An 18,406-nucleotide genomic window follows, 5' to 3' on the forward strand; every position below is an offset into this window, starting at 1 on the left:
TTAGAAGTTATTAAGCAGAGAGTCTACTAATACTCTAATGACTGCTAGTTGACATGTAGTTGCAAAGTTACTTGCTGTTAGTAGAATGTCTAAAGTGGACTATCGAAATAAAGTGTTACTGACATCTCTTACCTTTCGTCCTTCTCAACTTGTTTGTCATAGTTCCTCTGCTGAGACGGATCCAGCCTTCAAATGCTCTAAATGGTGGTCATTGCGGTTTCCTGCAATCGATACAATGTTAACCGAATCCTAACAAGGTATATGGGAAGCATTTTCACTCTCATAATTAACATCCTCAAAAGAACTGCAATACATACCAGTTTCCTATATTCCATGCTGAACATTGCAAAAACATATAAATTATAGTACAGTACATAAAACTCATTTTTTGCTTGGCTCATCCAATCAGAGCAAGTGGCATCATCTCAGTACATGATTACATTAGTTTCAATCAGAGGTCAGAGATCTTCCCTCTTAAGAAACTTATTTTAGAGAGATAAACAATAGAGAAAAGCAATAAACTAATATTTTACTGCATAGAAAGACTCAATCCTTACTCGGTTCATTAGCAACGTCATTTAAAATAGACATCATGTGATCATATTACAATGATATCAGAGTAAATCCATATGGCACACAACAAATTACAGTATAATATGGTACAAATGAGAAAAAACAAGCTACTTCTCAGTTTCCATATATATATTTTTTAATCACTGTAATTTTAAGCAAATGTAACTTCTGTCAGGAACAATCGTTTTAAGAAAGGCACTTCACATAGGATTGAAACTTTGCATGTTTTGGTCACACAAAGAGCAGACAGAAAGCAGCACATACTAGTCGGCGTCATGTCATCTGGGAAATGTATCAAAACGAAATCATAACAAATAAAAACTGTCAGCATTGAGCTTGAAAAGCCTTTCTGAATACAGTCAAAACTCACAGATTAGCAGAGAACATTGATGCGCCCGTAATGAAAGCAGAGACTTACGCAAAGCATATTTGGGGCATAAAGTCTCTTGAAACGAGAACAGATATGAAGCCATCTTTCTGTTATCTTCTCAAAACAATACAAATCCTCCCAAGTGTCATTATAACCCAGAGCGAGCTATATTTGAATACAGCACTTGTCCATGACTGAACATGTGAACGGGTGACAGTGAGATTTTATGTTTTTCTAGGGGCCGCTGTTGGTCAGGGCCGTTTTAAACTGTCGCAGGAGCATAGAGCCCATCACTGTTTTCTCTGTGTTGATGGTGATCACAGCGTCAGGATCATTCAGGGCCACCGACACCAGGACCAGACATCCAGAACTCACCGTCTTACTGGCAAACCTGGAAATAAACAGAAAAATGCATTGGTTGGTTGGTTGGGTTTTGACACCATGTGAGCTTCCCTGGCTTTTTTCATGGTGACTAACAAGCTTAAATGGTATAAAAGAGCAATTTTAAAACATACAGTAAGGTTTTAAAGTTTGCTTCAGATAGAAAATCTAAAATAAATTCAGGATTGACTTAAAGTGCCCCTATTATGGATTTTTGAAAATGACCTTTCATGCAGTGTGTAACACAGCTCTAAGTGAATGAAAACATCCTGCAACGTTTTAAATCTGAAAGTGCACCGTGTATAAAGTTATTGGCTGCATCCGAAAACTTAGGCAGCTGCCTTGCTGCCTTATGAGGCAATGACTTTGCAGGCAGCGTTTTTGCACGAAGGCACCTCACGAAACTGATTTCGGACAGGCTTCTGAGGCAGCGTAACGGTTTAACGATCTACAACAAAATAGAACGAGTTTTGGTGATTACTAAACAAATATTTAATTACTATAATAATAATTTCTTGCTAGAAATAACATCAAAAGTGCAAAAAGTTAATCAGAAATATACATTTACACACAAACTAACCACCAAACTCAACTTCCAGCCGCCATCTTTATTTTTTAGCTCAACCGTCTTGGAATGGAACGCACAGGATTGTGGGATATCAAAGGCAGCGAAGGATACATCTATGCTGCCTTCAAAAATCGATTAGATGAAGGCATCTCAGGAGACAGGAAGTGAAGCTAACTTTGGATTCGGACGTGCTTTGATGCCTTCCTAACTCGGAATGCTGCCTCTGAAGGCAGCATTTTATCAGTTTTTGGATGCTGTTATTGTCTCTCGAAAGAAAGAGTCGACTCTGACTCATTGAAACGAGTCGTTTTTTAAAACGAATCTTAAGCCGTTTCATGTTGACCTCAAAATGAAACATTAGCATACTGCCTATCCACTTGTTGCCGCTAGGTGCCGCTTTTGGGGCGTTAAAAATAGCCGTTTTGACCTTGTATGCATCTCAACCTGTTGTTGGGGACTCCCAAAACCAAAAAAAGAACCTTTCATAACCCATAATAGGGGCACTTTAAAATAAATTTGAAAGTTTCTTCAACAGAGAAATATAAAACAATATAATTATTTTGAAATGGACACAATTTACTTAACAAATAGCCTTAATCTTATTGTGCACAATTCACCAGTTTATAATCTCCCAAAAATGGCTCTTCTGAAGACTCAACAAACAAACCTTAAATTACTTGCTTTTTATAAACTTAATTTGAGAATAAGTGAAAAGGTGCCTGTCACAATCAATATATTTGCAGTGTTTGCAGAGGATTTAATGACTAATGATCTGAAAAGAAGGTGATAATGATAATAGCCAAACAACAGTTAGTGGTAATATATTATAGAATTACAAAATATCCTAGTATTTATCATTTTTGAATTAATGTCAAATAAAAAAATTGATGAGACATTAATGAAAACAAACACTGATGAGACTCAGATTTTTGAAAATAAATACATATATAATACAACACACGCTTTTTTAAATTGTGTAGGTAACTGCTACTCCATATGCCATAACTTATTATTATAATATAATATAATGCATGCATAGGCTCACATATTATATAAAAAAATACAGGTTTATAAACACATACTGTGTAATAATAAATTATTATTTGCGTAAGATATTTTCCAAAACAAATATTGGGTTTCCAACTGTTAATAACAATGAATAAGTACGTAAATAAGTATGTGAATAATTATGTAAATAAATACATTAATAAATATATTTAATAAAGTGCATAATTATGTGCCATACCCATATGTGAGCACTGGAGAGTGAAGGGGGAGATGTGTGTGTGTGTGTGTGTGTGTGTGTGTGTGTGTGTGTGTGTGTGTGTGTGTGTGTGTGTGTGTGTGTGTGTGTGTGTGTGTGTGTGTGTGTGTGTGTGTGTGTGTGTGTGTGTGTGTGTGTGTGTGTGTGTGTGTGTGTGTGTGTGTGTGTGTGGTGAACAGGCACGGCAGTCTATTATTTGGTCTGATTAAGAAGCTATTAGGGGCCAAGGGACACACTCCTGTCACTCACAGACTCGAACACGGTAGCCTCTCACAGACAGGGAGCAAAGTGTGGGGGTGTGCACTAAATAGAGTGCAGAGGACTAGATCAACTTCAGTGGACATGGAGTAAAGCATACTGAGCAATATTATAATTTTAATAAAAGCTCCAAGAGACTTAATGTGTGATATGATGCAGCATTAAAGGCCATTCACATCAGTAGAGGAATGATTATGCAAATAGATCTGTGATTTTCATTGATGATTCATTTTGCTCTGTCATTTCACATTAAGAGCAAAAACTAAGTACTGTTTGCTTTACTTTTTACATGTAGTCATTTAGGAGATATGTTTATCCAAAAAGACTATTTGCAGTACACAAGTTGCAACTGTAAGCTATAGTGCAATGCAAACTTTCATTGGGATCTGCAAAAATGTAGCATATCTGAAAGAAAGCAAAACACAATGCATTTCATGTACTTTAAACAATAAGCTAAGAGACGTTGTGCTATATTCGAAAGAAAAAGATGTCAGGGCACAATGGAGTTGCTATATTATGCAATAAAACAAGCCTCTTCTGCTTGTAGATAGTCACTGATATTTAGTAGTAGAGTGCTTAATGTAAATCAGATATTTTCATTGCAAAACTAGGTGAAATAAAATCAATGAAAAAATGAAAAATAAATAAATAAAAACAAAAATAAAATATGAAAAACTATATAAAATAAAACTAATAAAAAATTAAAGAAATAAAACTAAAAACGGAAAACTATAAACAAACACACACACAAATAAAATGATAATTAAATTAAGCCAAACAAATAATCTTCATGGTAAAAATAAACAAAATTAAATAAAAAACAAAAAAACAAAGGGAATACAAAACAAAATCAAAAATGAATACAAATAAATAAAAAACAAAACTAAAAATGAACAAACAACAAAAAACAAACAAATACTCTTCATGGTAAAAATAAATAACATTAAGGAATTAAATTTAAAAAAATAGAAAACAAACAAACAAATGTTAAACTAAAACAAATATCAAAATCTTTACAGTAAAAAATAAACAAAATGAAACAAAATACAAAACAAACAAATAAAAAATAAATACAACTAAAAATGAATGGATAGATGAATGAATAAATAAATAAATAAATAATCTTCATGGTTAAAAAAAAATAAAAAATTAAATGAGCTGTTTTTTTTCTAAATGGCTTGCTAATGACACATTCTCCAAATAACTAACTAACTAACTAACTAACTAACTAACTAAAACTGATCAACAGAATGACCGATTCTAATGGAATGAAAAGCAGAACAGTTCTCCATGATATGTAAACTAAGGATAATAGTTGACCTCTATGGGTGATGCGCAACAGGGTGAACAGGTTTATTTTCACACGACTGCAACACTTTTTGACCAAACATCTCGGAAAGGAACCGATGATTTTAAAACGCAAAATAAAACCCACTGCTAAAACGTAAATGTATGTATTGTCACTGTCCTAAAACAGTATGATGCCAGTAAACAAGAGGGAGCTAGAGTAATAATAGATGAACTGTACTAATGAACCGTTCCATAGCGCTGTGGGAGAATTCCTGGTGACCAGTAACCGTGGTAACGTCACAGACTGGAAACACTAGTGAACGCACCACAAGCGGATCCACTGACAGAGCAGACACGACCCTGTCCGACCTCTGCGCCCTTGTACCTCCTTCCTGTCTGTCTCTCGTTCCCTCTCTCACTGAGGGGGACCCACGTGCCTGATACACTGCCATCTGCCTCCCATTTACACAGCCTATTATACAACAATGAACCGTTTAGCACACACCCTCACACACGGGGACCCCATTTAGCACTGAGAAGCACACATACCCCCCGTCCCACCAGGAGGCCCCTCTTTTACTCCCAAACTCTCTGTCTCACGCACTCACACACACAATGGCCACCATTTAGCCATGACAGCATGAGGCACAAGAGCCGTCAGAGCTACTGCTAACCAACTGGAGAGGGCGTCACATCTGACAATCAGCACACACACACACGTTACATTACAGACAGAATGGTAGATAGATAGATAGATAGATAGATAGATAGATAGATAGATAGATAGATAGATAGATAGATAGATAGATAGATAGATAGATAGATAGATAGATAGATAGATAGATAGATAGATAGATAGATAGATAGATAGATAGATAGATAGATAGATAGATAGATAGATAGATAGATAGATAGATAGATAGATAGATAGAACGACAGATAGATAGAACGACAGATAGATAGAACGACAGATAGATAGAACGACAGATAGATAGAACGATGTATAGAATGATACACAGACAGACAGATTGATAGATAGACAGACAGACAGACAAGACAGAACGATAGACAGAATGACAGATAGATAGAACGATAAATAGAATGATAGACAGACAGATAGATTGATAGATAGACAGACAGAACAATAGATAGAACGATAGATAGTCAGACAGACAAATAGACAGATAGAACAATAGACAGAATGATAGATAAGATAGTCAGTCAGACAGACAGACAGACAAGACAGACAGAAATATAGACAAAACGATATAGATAGACAGACAGACAGACAGACAGAACAATAGACAGAACGATAGACAGATAGAATGATAGATAGATAGACAGAACAATAGATAGAACGATAGACCGACAGACAGAACGACAGACAGATAGATAGATAGATAGATAGATAGATAGATAGATAGATAGATAGATAGATAGATAGATAGATAGATAGATAGATAGATAGATAGATAGATAGACCGATAGATAGTCAGACAGAACGATAGAATGATAGAAAGATAGACAGACAGACATAAAGAACCACAGACAGACAGATATATGAACAGACATACAGTTTATAGATAGTTCTATAGACAGACAGACAGACAGACAGACAGACAGACAGACACACACACACACACATATATATATACAGATATTTCAGATCTAGTGTATTATATCTGTGCTGTCAGTGTGCTGCTGACACTCTGATCTCTCAGTCCCTGCGGCTCTACTAATGGAGTCAGTTTATAAAAGTCTTATTTACACACGCACTTAACACGGCCCTGAGGCACAGCGTGTGTGTGTGTGTGATATAACCCAAAGCCACATCATTCACATGATTTCAGTGGTCTCTAAACATACATACACAAATATAGACAAACAAACACAGTACAATTACAGCTGCAGGTCCTGATACTGGACAGTCATTCGGTTTATCTCTTTCTATCTGTCGCTCATTCTCAAATAAAACAAACATTCACACACACAGCAGCTCTACCCAGAGTGTGTGTGTGTGTGTGTGTGTGTGTGTGTGTTGTATACGGTGTGGTTCAGGCTCTAAATGGGTCATTGGTATTCTGGTCTGTCACCACTGGGCCTATGAACTGGATTAATTGAGGCTGTGGGAAGAAAAGCAAAGCAGAAGCCCGGCGCTGGCCAGCCGGACCGCTATCGATCCACACACACACGCTAACACTTGCTCCTAATCAGAGAGAGACAGAGAGAGAGAGAGACTAAATGACTGTCGCCTCTTTATTCAACCTTAAAGACTGGACTAGTAAGATTCCTGTTCTCACACAACAGTTTTCATTCACTTCCACAGACAGACCTAAGAAACAATGCTCAGGCCGATTTATTGGAGAATATTTTATTGATAACAGGTTTGATCAGTAGATTCACAAACGTGTTAATATAAGTGGATGAATGTCACAAAATAAACAAACAAATAAATAAAAAATAAAATAAAAAATAAGTTAAAATATATACATTTATAAAATAAATAATTCAATTTTTTTTAATTTTACTTAAAGTAAAATAAAGCCTTTTTGAAATGTGAATATTCATGACAATTAAGTACATTTCTCTAATTCTTATTTCCATAATACTATAAATAAAATAAATATTCCTAATCATTAATACAATGTGAGGAATAGTGACATATTTCCGTATTTATGAACCATGGTAGTACCTACTGTATTACCTTTATTTATAAAAAAAAAAAGAGAAGCAATTTTTTTGGTACATGCTGGAACGAAAATGTATTCTAAACCTATAAATAGATATATAAAATATATCTAATTATACCATAAATTGGCACTGAATAAGTATAAGAAAATATTATTTTTATATACGTCAAAACATGTATTAAAAACACATACATTAATGAATATAGCAATATATTAAATATTTTTACAAAAAAAAAAAAAAAGAATAGTGCATTACTATAATTTCTGGGGAAAATATGCTTACTTATTCTAAACGTCAATAAAAAAAAAAACTAATATATAACAAATGGTCCTAAAATGGGCTTCATATTCTTTATGTAGAATATTTCTTTTCTATTTTGGGGTGACACGTTTTCTTCAGATTTAGCAGCTTCTTAGTCCTGTAAGATTGGTACTGGTCATCACTGACCCACTGACTAACCACTATCACTAAATTTCCTATTCACGCATCTGTAAATCCAGCATTCAGAAACTAGCCATGAAAGCAAATGTTTCGCACTGGATGCACCATATGGTAAAGCCTTATTCTGCTATCTTGTTCCTCTGTGTCCTCAAATCTGCAGAGAGGGTTTTAGTCATCAATTGCCAAATGTCCGTGCCAAGTATGTTTGTGTGTGAGCGCGTGTGTCTGTTTTAAGAGTCCTCTGTACTAATAGAGGTTAATGTGAGTGACCAGATGACCAGCTGTCCCTCTCCAAAATGAAGGACAAGCTTCTCTCCTCTTCTCTAAAACAAATTCCACTCACACAGCTGCTAACTAACTAACAGACAGAGGAGAAAAGTGCACCTAAACTAAAGAGAATGCATGACAAGACTCCTCAAAAGTTAAAGTGATGACTCGGTGAAGACAGAAGTGAAGAACGTACTGAAAGAACCCTTGAAGAATCTATTAATGGAGGACAGATGTAGATCTACCTGTTGTCCTGCTCTATATAGAGTTTGGCCAAAAAAAAAAGCAAATCTAAAAATTTTTTCATAATAAACAAGTTGTTCTTTAATTTGACCAATTACAAAGTTCTAAATGTCTTGTATGTTATTAATCAGCTACCAATAATCCTCTTGTACTATTAGTTCAATTGAACACATAATATAGAAATATACATGTATAGATTTTTGTATGTTTTGTATTTTGTATATATATTTACAAATACATTTTATGTGTTAATAACGGTTCCAAATATTTTAATTATGTTAATAATTAGCATATATGTTAATAATGATAATATTATACATATATTAACTGATACACTGTATATCCTACACATCCTATATATACATAAAAATGTCATAATTATAAGATATATATATATATATATATATATATATATATATATATATTATACTTTATGATAAAATATCAAACTTTATATTATAAAAAAATCTAATTAATATTATATTTTATTAAATAAAATATCAAGTTAATGTTATATATAAAATGCAAAATTTGGCAGCTTTGTAAACAAATGCCTGGTTAAAAGCAGCAGTCCTTTTAAAGCAGCAATATTCCCATTCTCAGGCATAATCCTTACACCACTGTTTTTTCGTTAGCACTATAATAATTTTGTGCAATATAAATGCAGATTAGTTGACTAGTTGTTCAGGTCAACCCACCAACTAACACTAAACACACACACACACACACACACACACACACACAAAGCATCTCATATGTGGTATGTCCACTACTATGACTATTCATGACTGCTGTGGTTTGGATTGCTAAAAATCAACAGTGAGAATTAGCTGTGATTCATTCGGTCTCTGTTTAGTAACAGAGAGGACAGAATGTTTTCCTTCTGTGATCTACAGAAGGACAAGAACAGAGTCTCTGTTTTTCAAGCTCATTTAGAAGCGGCTCCCCTGGATTTCTCGCATTCTCCCACTGCGGCTGAAGACAGAAGCAGTGCTGCCCCCTGCTGCCAAACAGAAGAACTGCGACTCCAAAACACCCACAATCCACTAAAGAACTGGGTCAATTAGCTCTACCGGACCAGCAGGTACCATTAAACACTGAAAGTGCATGACTTTGTGCATAAGTAGTTAATATAATGGCTTGGAGAAGACCTCTACAGCAAATGTATACTGCTAAAAATTTGTTCAACTTGGAAATAGAAACTATATATGAAACAATGAAAGAAAATACAGCCCTAAGAAGATATTTCTGGGTAAAGAGGACACCAGTTGGGACTGTGGGACATAAAGAATATCTATTTTACAGTCCAACACTAAGAAACCGCTCAAATGAAATGTGTATCTAATTATATTGATTTGTTATTACCTGTTAAAGACTACACAAGCCAGTTAACATTTAAACAGCCTTACAAAAAGATTTAAAATGGAATAAAATCACAAAAACACAGCCATTGCAAGAATTTTACAGCAACAACTTAGTGAAAACTCATAAGTGTTTATGAGTGTACAAGTGTCTCAGGGTTTGTAGAGGAAGGATAAAGCAGTTTTTTCGGGATGTCTGTTAAGAAACAGCCGTGTGATTGATGACATGCTCTCATTTGCCCGATTGCGTATTCTAAATGAAATATAGGCCTTTTCCACAGACCTGCGGGCATTGATTTCCACTCAGCCCGTGTGCTGTGTGTCCTTGTGAGGAAGATTTTAATGCTTCTCAAGGTGCTTTCATATTTGCTCATATTTTATAATTAAATTAGCCTGCATCAGACTGCCCCAAAGTCCAGACCAAACGTCACTGTGTTTGTGTGCATATATGAGACAGAGACAAATAAGTTTGTCTGTGTGTCAGCAGGAAGGCTGAGTGTGTGCGTTTGTGCGCGTTTTAAAGTTTTGGCTGCTACTGTCCTTTACAAAGTCAGATGATGTCCTATGGTAATTTCTCTGCAAAATATATCTTTATAAATGTTCAAGGGATTCATACAAGTACATGCATCCCAAATGCTTAATTATACCTATAAAACAGTGCAAATTGCATTTTAGGAATAAAAAAACCCAATTTACTTAGGAACAATTTGTCTTTTTGATGACATTCCAAAAATAGGTTTGATTTAGGCACCTTCTAGGGAGACTTTTTTTATTATTTTTTTTTTAGCTACACTGACCCCAAAATTTACTAGATAAGACATAAACAGATCAATTCAAGTTCCTAAAGTCCTAAAGAGGAGAAAAAACTATTAAAAGAAATATAAAAATACAGGGCATTGGAATAAGAAAAAGTGTCAAATTAGGTGGAAAACAAAATACAAAATGAAAACTGAAAATGTAAATGTCCAAATTATTTCTAAGAAACAGGACATTTTCTTTATGCTTACCTGTGTATGTTCTCCTGACTGGATGGAATCACACCTAGATTGGCGACAGACACCACTTTTCTGTTTACTGATTGGCTGGAGATGTTCTCTGGCGTCATGGTAATTGTTGCTGATGACTCGTTCATGCCCACCAGTTTACCTGAACACAGAAATAAACATTAGTTTTACACTCTTAATAATCTAGTCTCTAAAGAGGTATTATTTTATCTAAATTAATCTGGGAGCTCAAGTTGGATTCAAACTTAGAAGGCCCAGATGTAAGTTTTGAGCATATACAGTATCTGCTGTATATAGCAGCAGGTGCTCGTTTATGAATTTGAGAGATGAAAAATGTTCAAAAGTGTGGGGTCTGTAAGATTTTTCAAAGTTTTCAAAAGTTTTATGCTCAGCAAAAACATATTACTTCCAGTGCATTTTATTTACAGCCTTTACTCCAGTTTTCAGTGTCACATGATTCTTCAGAAATCATTCTAATATGCTGATTTGCTGCTCTAGAAACATTTATCATCAATGTTTTAAAAAGCTGCTTAATATTTTTGTGAAAATGTGATTTTTTACATTCAAAATTATTTGATGAAAAGAAAGTTCAAAAGAACAGCATTTGAAATAGAAATATATTTTGTAACATTCTCAATGTCTTTAATGTCATCAATGTAATGCATCCTTGTTGAATAAATGTATTAATTTCTACCGAGCCCCAAACTTTTGAATGACAATATGTATATAAGGACTGTCATGCTAAAAAATAATGACAAAAAAAAAAAAAAAAAAGTTAATAAAACAACAAAAAAAAGAGCTATTTTTCAGTAAAAAGATTTGAGAGGTACAAAGGAGGGAGATTTGTGACTTTAGTTTTGTGTGATCAATATACCAAAATTTTTGTATGTTTATGTGTTTAATATTTTGGAGTTTAAAACAACATAAAGGTGAGTAAACAATGACTGCAGCTTCATTTCTGAATTAAAACCTTAAAGCTTAAATCCATGTACTAAAGGAAATACCAGATACATCTCTGTTCTGCATGTGCCTCTGATTTGTAGAAAGACAAACCTAGTATGTATATGTGTGCAGTCTTTCATATTTAATATCTGACGAGCACAGAACGAAAGATACTGGGGGTCAAAACCATCTCGGCCTTCGGTAAGAGCATGTGTTATTTGTGAGCTGCGTTGGACCACTAGACTTGATTAAGACTAAAACGAGCGGAGAAACACGCTGGCCGTGCAGGACATTAGCTGGAGACGGCGTGAATAAGCCTCGACGAACGGTAACAAGCACATAAAAGCAGCACGCCGCTGCTCCTTAACAAGCTTCTTCAGGGAAACACGCGCAGACAATACGGCTTAATGCGTCCAAACTGGACTAAATGAAAATGTTGTGTTTCACTTAAAAAACACAGACGGACTGGGTGCTTTTCTTTCTGAAAGGCACAAACTGCGGCCCACTTCAGCTTGGCTTTCAAACGGCGCGAATGTGAGAGTGCACAGTGATACATGCAAACACACACACACACACACACACACACACACGCACGCTCTCTCGTTTAGGGGGCAAGGTTTTGAGAGTGCTCATTTAAAGTCTTAAATCTGTCCATTAGGCTCTATTGTAGAGAAAATGTGGAGTAAATGAATATAGCACGGCTTATGCTAAAAGCCTTTGCCACAGCAACCAATTAAGAATAAATGATTGGCTATAAAAAGCGGCTTACTTCCTGTTCCTCGTCTGTAAATAGTGAGGCGGGAAGCACTCTCTTCGCTCATTAAAATGTGCGCGCACGCGTGTCGTCCTGAGTGAAGGTATAGGCAGCTCTCTAAAAAGACAAGGCAGGAATCCATTGAGCGTAAATGAAAAATCAAACCCGCCGTTTCTTTCGAAGAGCGTCTGCTTCATTATGTTGGCCTAATGTTGGGCCGTAAAGCGGAGAAAGGTATTCGAACGGGCCAGGTGTGTGTGTGCGTGTGTGCGCGCGCATTCCCGAAAGGCATCCGAACAAGCCAGATGCACGTTAAACCAAGCTTTTTTCTTCTTGGCTTCCATTTATTTGGTTTTCCTGTGATTGTGTTTGGTTTTATCAGCTGAAATGGTTTGTTGCGCCAAGGAAGGAGAAACAAATTTGATGTTTAAAGGTGAAGTTTGTGTCACTAATGTAACACGAAAATGCACAAATGACTGTTTCAAACAGGTTTCCATACCCAGTCTGTCACTGGTCAGAAAAATTGATAGCCCTACCCCAAATTGATAAAACTGGTTAAGACAATGACTATATTTAAAATCAAAAACGTCCCTAATACAGACACACACACACAAAAAAATTAAATGTATTAAAAATGTAAAAAGAAACAATTCTCACTCAAAAACTGCATACTCCAATAACATAACAGGAAAGCATGGCTATTTTTAAATATTTCCTGTACCCAGTCTATCATTGGTCAGACACATGGGATTTCATTCAAACTACATGCATTCATACAAGTATTATTTTAGTATCACTGAGATAAAATTATAGTTTTAATTACCATTTTGAACTACTTTTTATTTTGATATTTTCACTTTCATTTGAAAGTTTTACTCATTTTGTTGTATACTTTTCTCATTTTTTAATGATTATATAGCTTTTTTATTACATTTTATTCCAGCAAAAAAATTGTATTGCAGTTTATATTGTTACAATTTATTTAGTTCATTAAACTAAATAAGAAATGCTGCCATGGTTTTTCTTAAATATTTTATTTTTTATTTGAACACTAATTTAATTTATTGTAACAAAAATGCTTTTTTTATGGTGTTAGTTTTAGTTAACTTTAATAACCCTTATTCACACTACAGTATCTAGAACGTACTTTAACAGCTGCTAAGTAATTACTTATTCAAGAGAATTATGGAAGAATTTGCCATTTGTGACAGCCATTGAAAGTGGACAGTAAAAAGTATTTTAAGACTGAAAAAATTATAAATTGGCTCAAGACAACGTAAAAATCTGTTCATATTAATCAGTTTCTCGTAAAATAGTGCTTAAACACTTAGGACCCCCGGGGTCCTGTGGAGAACAGGTTAGAAGCGTCAGGTCTAGTTCTCCTTGGACAGCTTGTGTCAGCCTTCAGCGGAGATGCTAGCAGTGCACATGTGAAGTATACTATGCGTGTCAGATTTGCCTGTCTTGAGCTTTCTGCATCAGCGGTTATATTCAGGTCGAAGAGCAGGGACATTACTAGTTTCTTAACCATCCTTGCCTCACAACTTGCATGACAATGTAAAGAACAAAATGTTTTAATACCGTCTATGATCATCTTTTGAGTTTTTAATTTCAATACATTTCAGTGAATCAAACTGCTTGATTTAGTAAATCAGTTCAAAAATTTATTTGTAACAGTTCACAACTTGGACACTTTTCAGTGCACTGCTACATTCATAAAAAATAGGTATCATTCTTCTTTGTGTTCAATGACTAAATACGGTTATCTAGATTTTGAGTGACTATTTCAGAGCACAGGCTTAAAACGGCTTTCATATAAAATCGCCCAATCCTGTGTTCAACGTCCTTGAGGTTTTTGAGATTGGTGTGTACTGTAGATGTTTCTGAAGATGAGGTGTTTAAGTGTTATTTCTTGGTGTTTACAGCATCAGTATTGTGTTGTGTAAGTCTTAAAGAGGTGTTTGTATTACCCTGCTCTTTGGTGAAGTCTGCTTCACTCATCATGATGGGCAGCAGCAGCTCTCCTACCGCAGGCTGGATGGACACGCTGAATTCATCTTCTTTAGTACTGAAAGAAGAGAGAACAGCACTATAAGGTCACCACACACCTGTCCATCTTTTTCTGTGTTTCCCTTCTAAATATTCACTACTCGTCAAAAGTTTGTGCACTTAGTAAGAGAGTTTAGGGATAAAAATAATACTTTTATTAAGGAAAGATGCATTAATTTGACCAAAACTGACCATAAACACTTCAACATTGAAGTTAATATAATTTACTTTTGAACTTTCTTTTATCAAAGAATCCTTAATTACCATGTTTTCTCACAAAAATATGAAGCAGCACAACCGTTTTCAACACTGACAATATTCAGAAATGTTTCTCGAGCGGCAAATCAGAATGATTCCTGAAGGATCATGTGACACTGAAGACTGGAGTAATGATGATGAAAATTCAGCTTTGTACCACAAAAATAAATTACATTTTAAAATATATTCAAATAGAAAACATTCATTTTAAACTGCAATAATATTTCACAATTTTTAATCGCATATAATTTTTAATCAAATAAATGCAGCCTTGGTGAACGTAAGAGAATTCTAAAAACATTTAAAAATCTGACTCCAAATTTTACAACAGCAGTACATGTATTGTATTTAATACAATATAAAAGTATTATAGTATATAAAATTGTACTTATGGGCATTTTATGTCTACTTAAGTAATTGTTTTTCACATTACCTTTTTAGCTCAATAATGTGATATATTTTTTGCATTTCTGAGTGAGAAAAAAAGACCAGGAATATGTACAAAGAAAGTAAATAGGACCAATTCTGATGTCACGTCAACTAACAAATTGATGCGATAAAGCCGTAAAACATTTCAGGGAAGTTGTAACAGTGTTTCACAGTTTTTAAAGAAGAAAAAAACATTTTACATCCACAAGAGGGACCGAAACAAAATCTATTTTGTTTTCGGACCCTCCTCTCATCCCAAAAGAGTAAAAGAATAAAGTTATTGATTGTCAGGTTTGCCCATTTACTTTGTAAAGTAGGCAATTAGCTGAGAAACAGAACTGTTATTACCATCCCACTGGATCAATCATCACTGATCCACAGACGAAAGAAAGAAAGAGGGAGAGAGAAGGATGAAAGTCATTTCTATTTTCATATTCATATTGATTAGCATCATCACTATTCCATAGGAAACAATACTGTCAGGTACTCCGATAAAGACTGAAATCTGACATTAAATTCCCATCATGAAGAGCAGCAGGCTGGGAAATAGGAAGCCAATAAGGAGTGAATCCAGGAGCGGGAGAACAGGGGCACCACGGAGATCAGGTGTTGAGGGGAAACAGGCTTGAAAAAGATTCAGAGACCAAATAAGCAGGCTAGGGATCAACGTGCAAAGTAAATCCAGGTATTACTGTCTAATACAGCATAATCTCTTGACGTAGCCGTGATAGAGAGGGGCCGAATCCCTCCTTAAACCGACTCCATGAGCTCGGCTTTGGTCCAGGGCCACAGACACGCGTGCAGGCCTGACCTGCACCCACTCGTCTCCATGTCATTGAACTCACATTGGCTCCATTAGCACACATAATCTACCGGTCGCTCGCTCGCTCCCTCTCTTCAGCTCGGCTGTTTATGGTGATGTTATTCACGCCTGGCTATTTCACTGTATCGATCACAAAAGCCTCCGGCGTAATCGAAAAAAGAAAAAACAATTACAAGCTTTGTGGAGAAGTGTAATCACTCTAAATTAGATTATTAAAAAAATGTAATGCATATTATTACCATTCACACGATTCGGTAATAATTTATTTTTTAAAAACGTATTGAAAAGGGGAACAATTAATTTTGTCTTATTTCGCCCTGTGTAAGGATAATGAACAATAGTAATTTAATCTGTATAATGATATGCTAGCGCCATCATAACGTGCACACATAGTGAGTGTGTATTAATGTTTTTGCTGAACATCGTTTTTTGAGGAAAGCGAACACCATCGTGCCTCGTTCTCAGATGTGTCAAAGTGACCTGATCTAAGGGTTTTAGTGCTACTGAAGCATAATGACTCGAGGCAGGGATGGAAATTGTTAGGGATTTAAAGATTCTGGCTCCTCTCAACAATGTTTGCTGTATATGATATATAGTGAACTGTTACCACAGCTGGAAGTTTGCAGCTTGTGTGGAGTCATTGAAGTCAACGCCCATGGACACCGTTACTGACGCCTGCGGCTCCAAACGCTCTGAAGAGAGAGAGAGAAAGAGCTGTCAGCACGCTGTCTGAACAATCAAACCATAAGATCAATCTAATTCTACAGAGAAAGATTAAAAAAATTAAAAAAATTCACAGCAAGGAAGAAAAGAAAGAAGAATGGAAAGGAAGTATGAAGGATACACTAAAGGAAGTGATGGATGGATGGATGGAATGAAGAAAAAACACGAAAGGAAGGGCAAAAAACTAAGAAAGAAAGAAAAAGAAAGAAAGGAGGAAATATGGAAAAAAGTGAGGAAGAACGAACAGAAGAAATGAAGAAAAGACAGAAGGAAGGAATTGAGGGAAACAAACGTAAGGAAGAGGGAAGGAAGAATGGAAGGAGGTGAATACGGGGAAGCAAGGTCAGAAGGATAGAAGTAAGAAAATAGAAGGAATGAGGGAAAGAAGGAAAAAAGCAAGGATGGATAGGAAGAATGAAGGATTAACTAAAGGAAGTAAAGAAAGAAAGAAAGGAAGGAAGGAAGAAAAAACAGGAAGAAAATAAGGGGGAAGGACGAATTGAAGGAAGAAGAGAGAAGGATGAATTGGAGGAAAAAAAACAATGAAGAAGGAAGGAAGGAAGGATGGAAGGAAGTAATGAAGGGAAAGGAAAATCAGAAGGATAGAAGTAAGATAAAACAGAAAGAAGGAAGGCAGGAAGGAAGAAAATAAAGGACAATGGACAAACAGAAAAGAAGGAAGTAAAGATAGAAAAAAGGAAGACCGTATGGAAGGCTGGAGGAAAAAGAAAAAACAGAAGGAAAGAAAGAAGAAAAGGCTAACTAAAGGAAGTAAAGATAGAAAGAAGCAAGAAAGGATAGAAGGCCAGAAGAAAGAAATTAAAGAAGGAAGACAGTAAAGAAAGTCAGGAGAATGAAAGGGAGAAATAATGAATTTAAAAAGGGAAGGAAGAAAATACAGAGAGAATAAAGGAAAGAATAAAGGAAAAATGTGAGAAAGAAAAGAAAGAAAGGCCAAAAGGAAGAAGGTAAAGAAGGTCAGAAGAAAGTAAGGAAAACCAGAAGGATGGAAGGAAGAAAGAACAGAATGAAGGAAGCAACTAAGCAAGAAAAAACAGAAGGAACAAAAGGAGGGAGGAAGGAAAAAAGGGAGAAAGGAAGAAAGGACAGAAGGAAGGATGGAAGGAAAAAGACAGGAGTGAAATAGTTGGTGTAGAATAGAACTGTGAAAGTGCAGCACAGTATGTTCTTGATCCCTCCCAGCCATGAAATTCATCTTTATGATGCTTTAACAACACGAGCATGGTTCAATTTAATGTTATAAAACCCAAACCTGTCCTGTGAATGACTAAAACTGCTTTGTGACAGAGAACGAGAGAAACAGACCGAGAGAAAACATAGGGAATGTGAGTGTGTGTTTGTGTTGTGCGACACTGTGAGCTGTGTGTGTGATGAGAGGACCTCTGCTAATCGATACACCGGCTGAAATCATATCAGCTGCATTAATACAGGCTGAAGGAGGGAGAATGTGAATGTGTGTGTGCTGGAGAAGTCTCAGCTGAACAGTCTGATTAATAACTAATATTTATCAATGTCTAATTTGACTGTTAATAGTTACTAAACACGTTAAAAATCAATAGGTCGCCTTCTTGAATTCTACAAAATTTAGAAGGTCGCTGAACTGATTAAAATGTACATGATAATCAGAGAAAGATTCAACTAAAGGGTGAAAATAGGACTGCAAAATCCCTGACTGGAAGAGAGAGAGAAAATGTAA

At 35.5% G+C, this 18,406-nt stretch overlaps 1 protein-coding gene across 1 annotated transcript in view; it reads right to left on the minus strand.

Moving 5' to 3' along the window:
- Positions 1-610: 610 nt before the first annotated feature.
- Positions 611-18,406, minus strand: part of ap3b1a (adaptor related protein complex 3 subunit beta 1a) — a 66,116-nt gene continuing 48,320 nt past the window's right edge. Inside the window, exons 24-27 of the mRNA XM_058758186.1 lie at positions 16,574-16,658; positions 14,378-14,475; positions 10,715-10,853; positions 611-1,334 (exon numbers count right to left, since the gene is read on the minus strand). Of these exons, the coding sequence (XP_058614169.1) occupies positions 1,178-1,334; positions 10,715-10,853; positions 14,378-14,475; positions 16,574-16,658 (479 nt within the window). The 3' untranslated portion in view covers positions 611-1,177. The remainder of the gene's footprint in view (positions 1,335-10,714; positions 10,854-14,377; positions 14,476-16,573; positions 16,659-18,406) is intronic.

This window comes from Onychostoma macrolepis, chromosome 21 (genome assembly GCF_012432095.1).
Source record: "Onychostoma macrolepis isolate SWU-2019 chromosome 21, ASM1243209v1, whole genome shotgun sequence".
In the NCBI taxonomy this organism is placed as follows: Eukaryota; Metazoa; Chordata; class Actinopteri; order Cypriniformes; family Cyprinidae; genus Onychostoma; species Onychostoma macrolepis.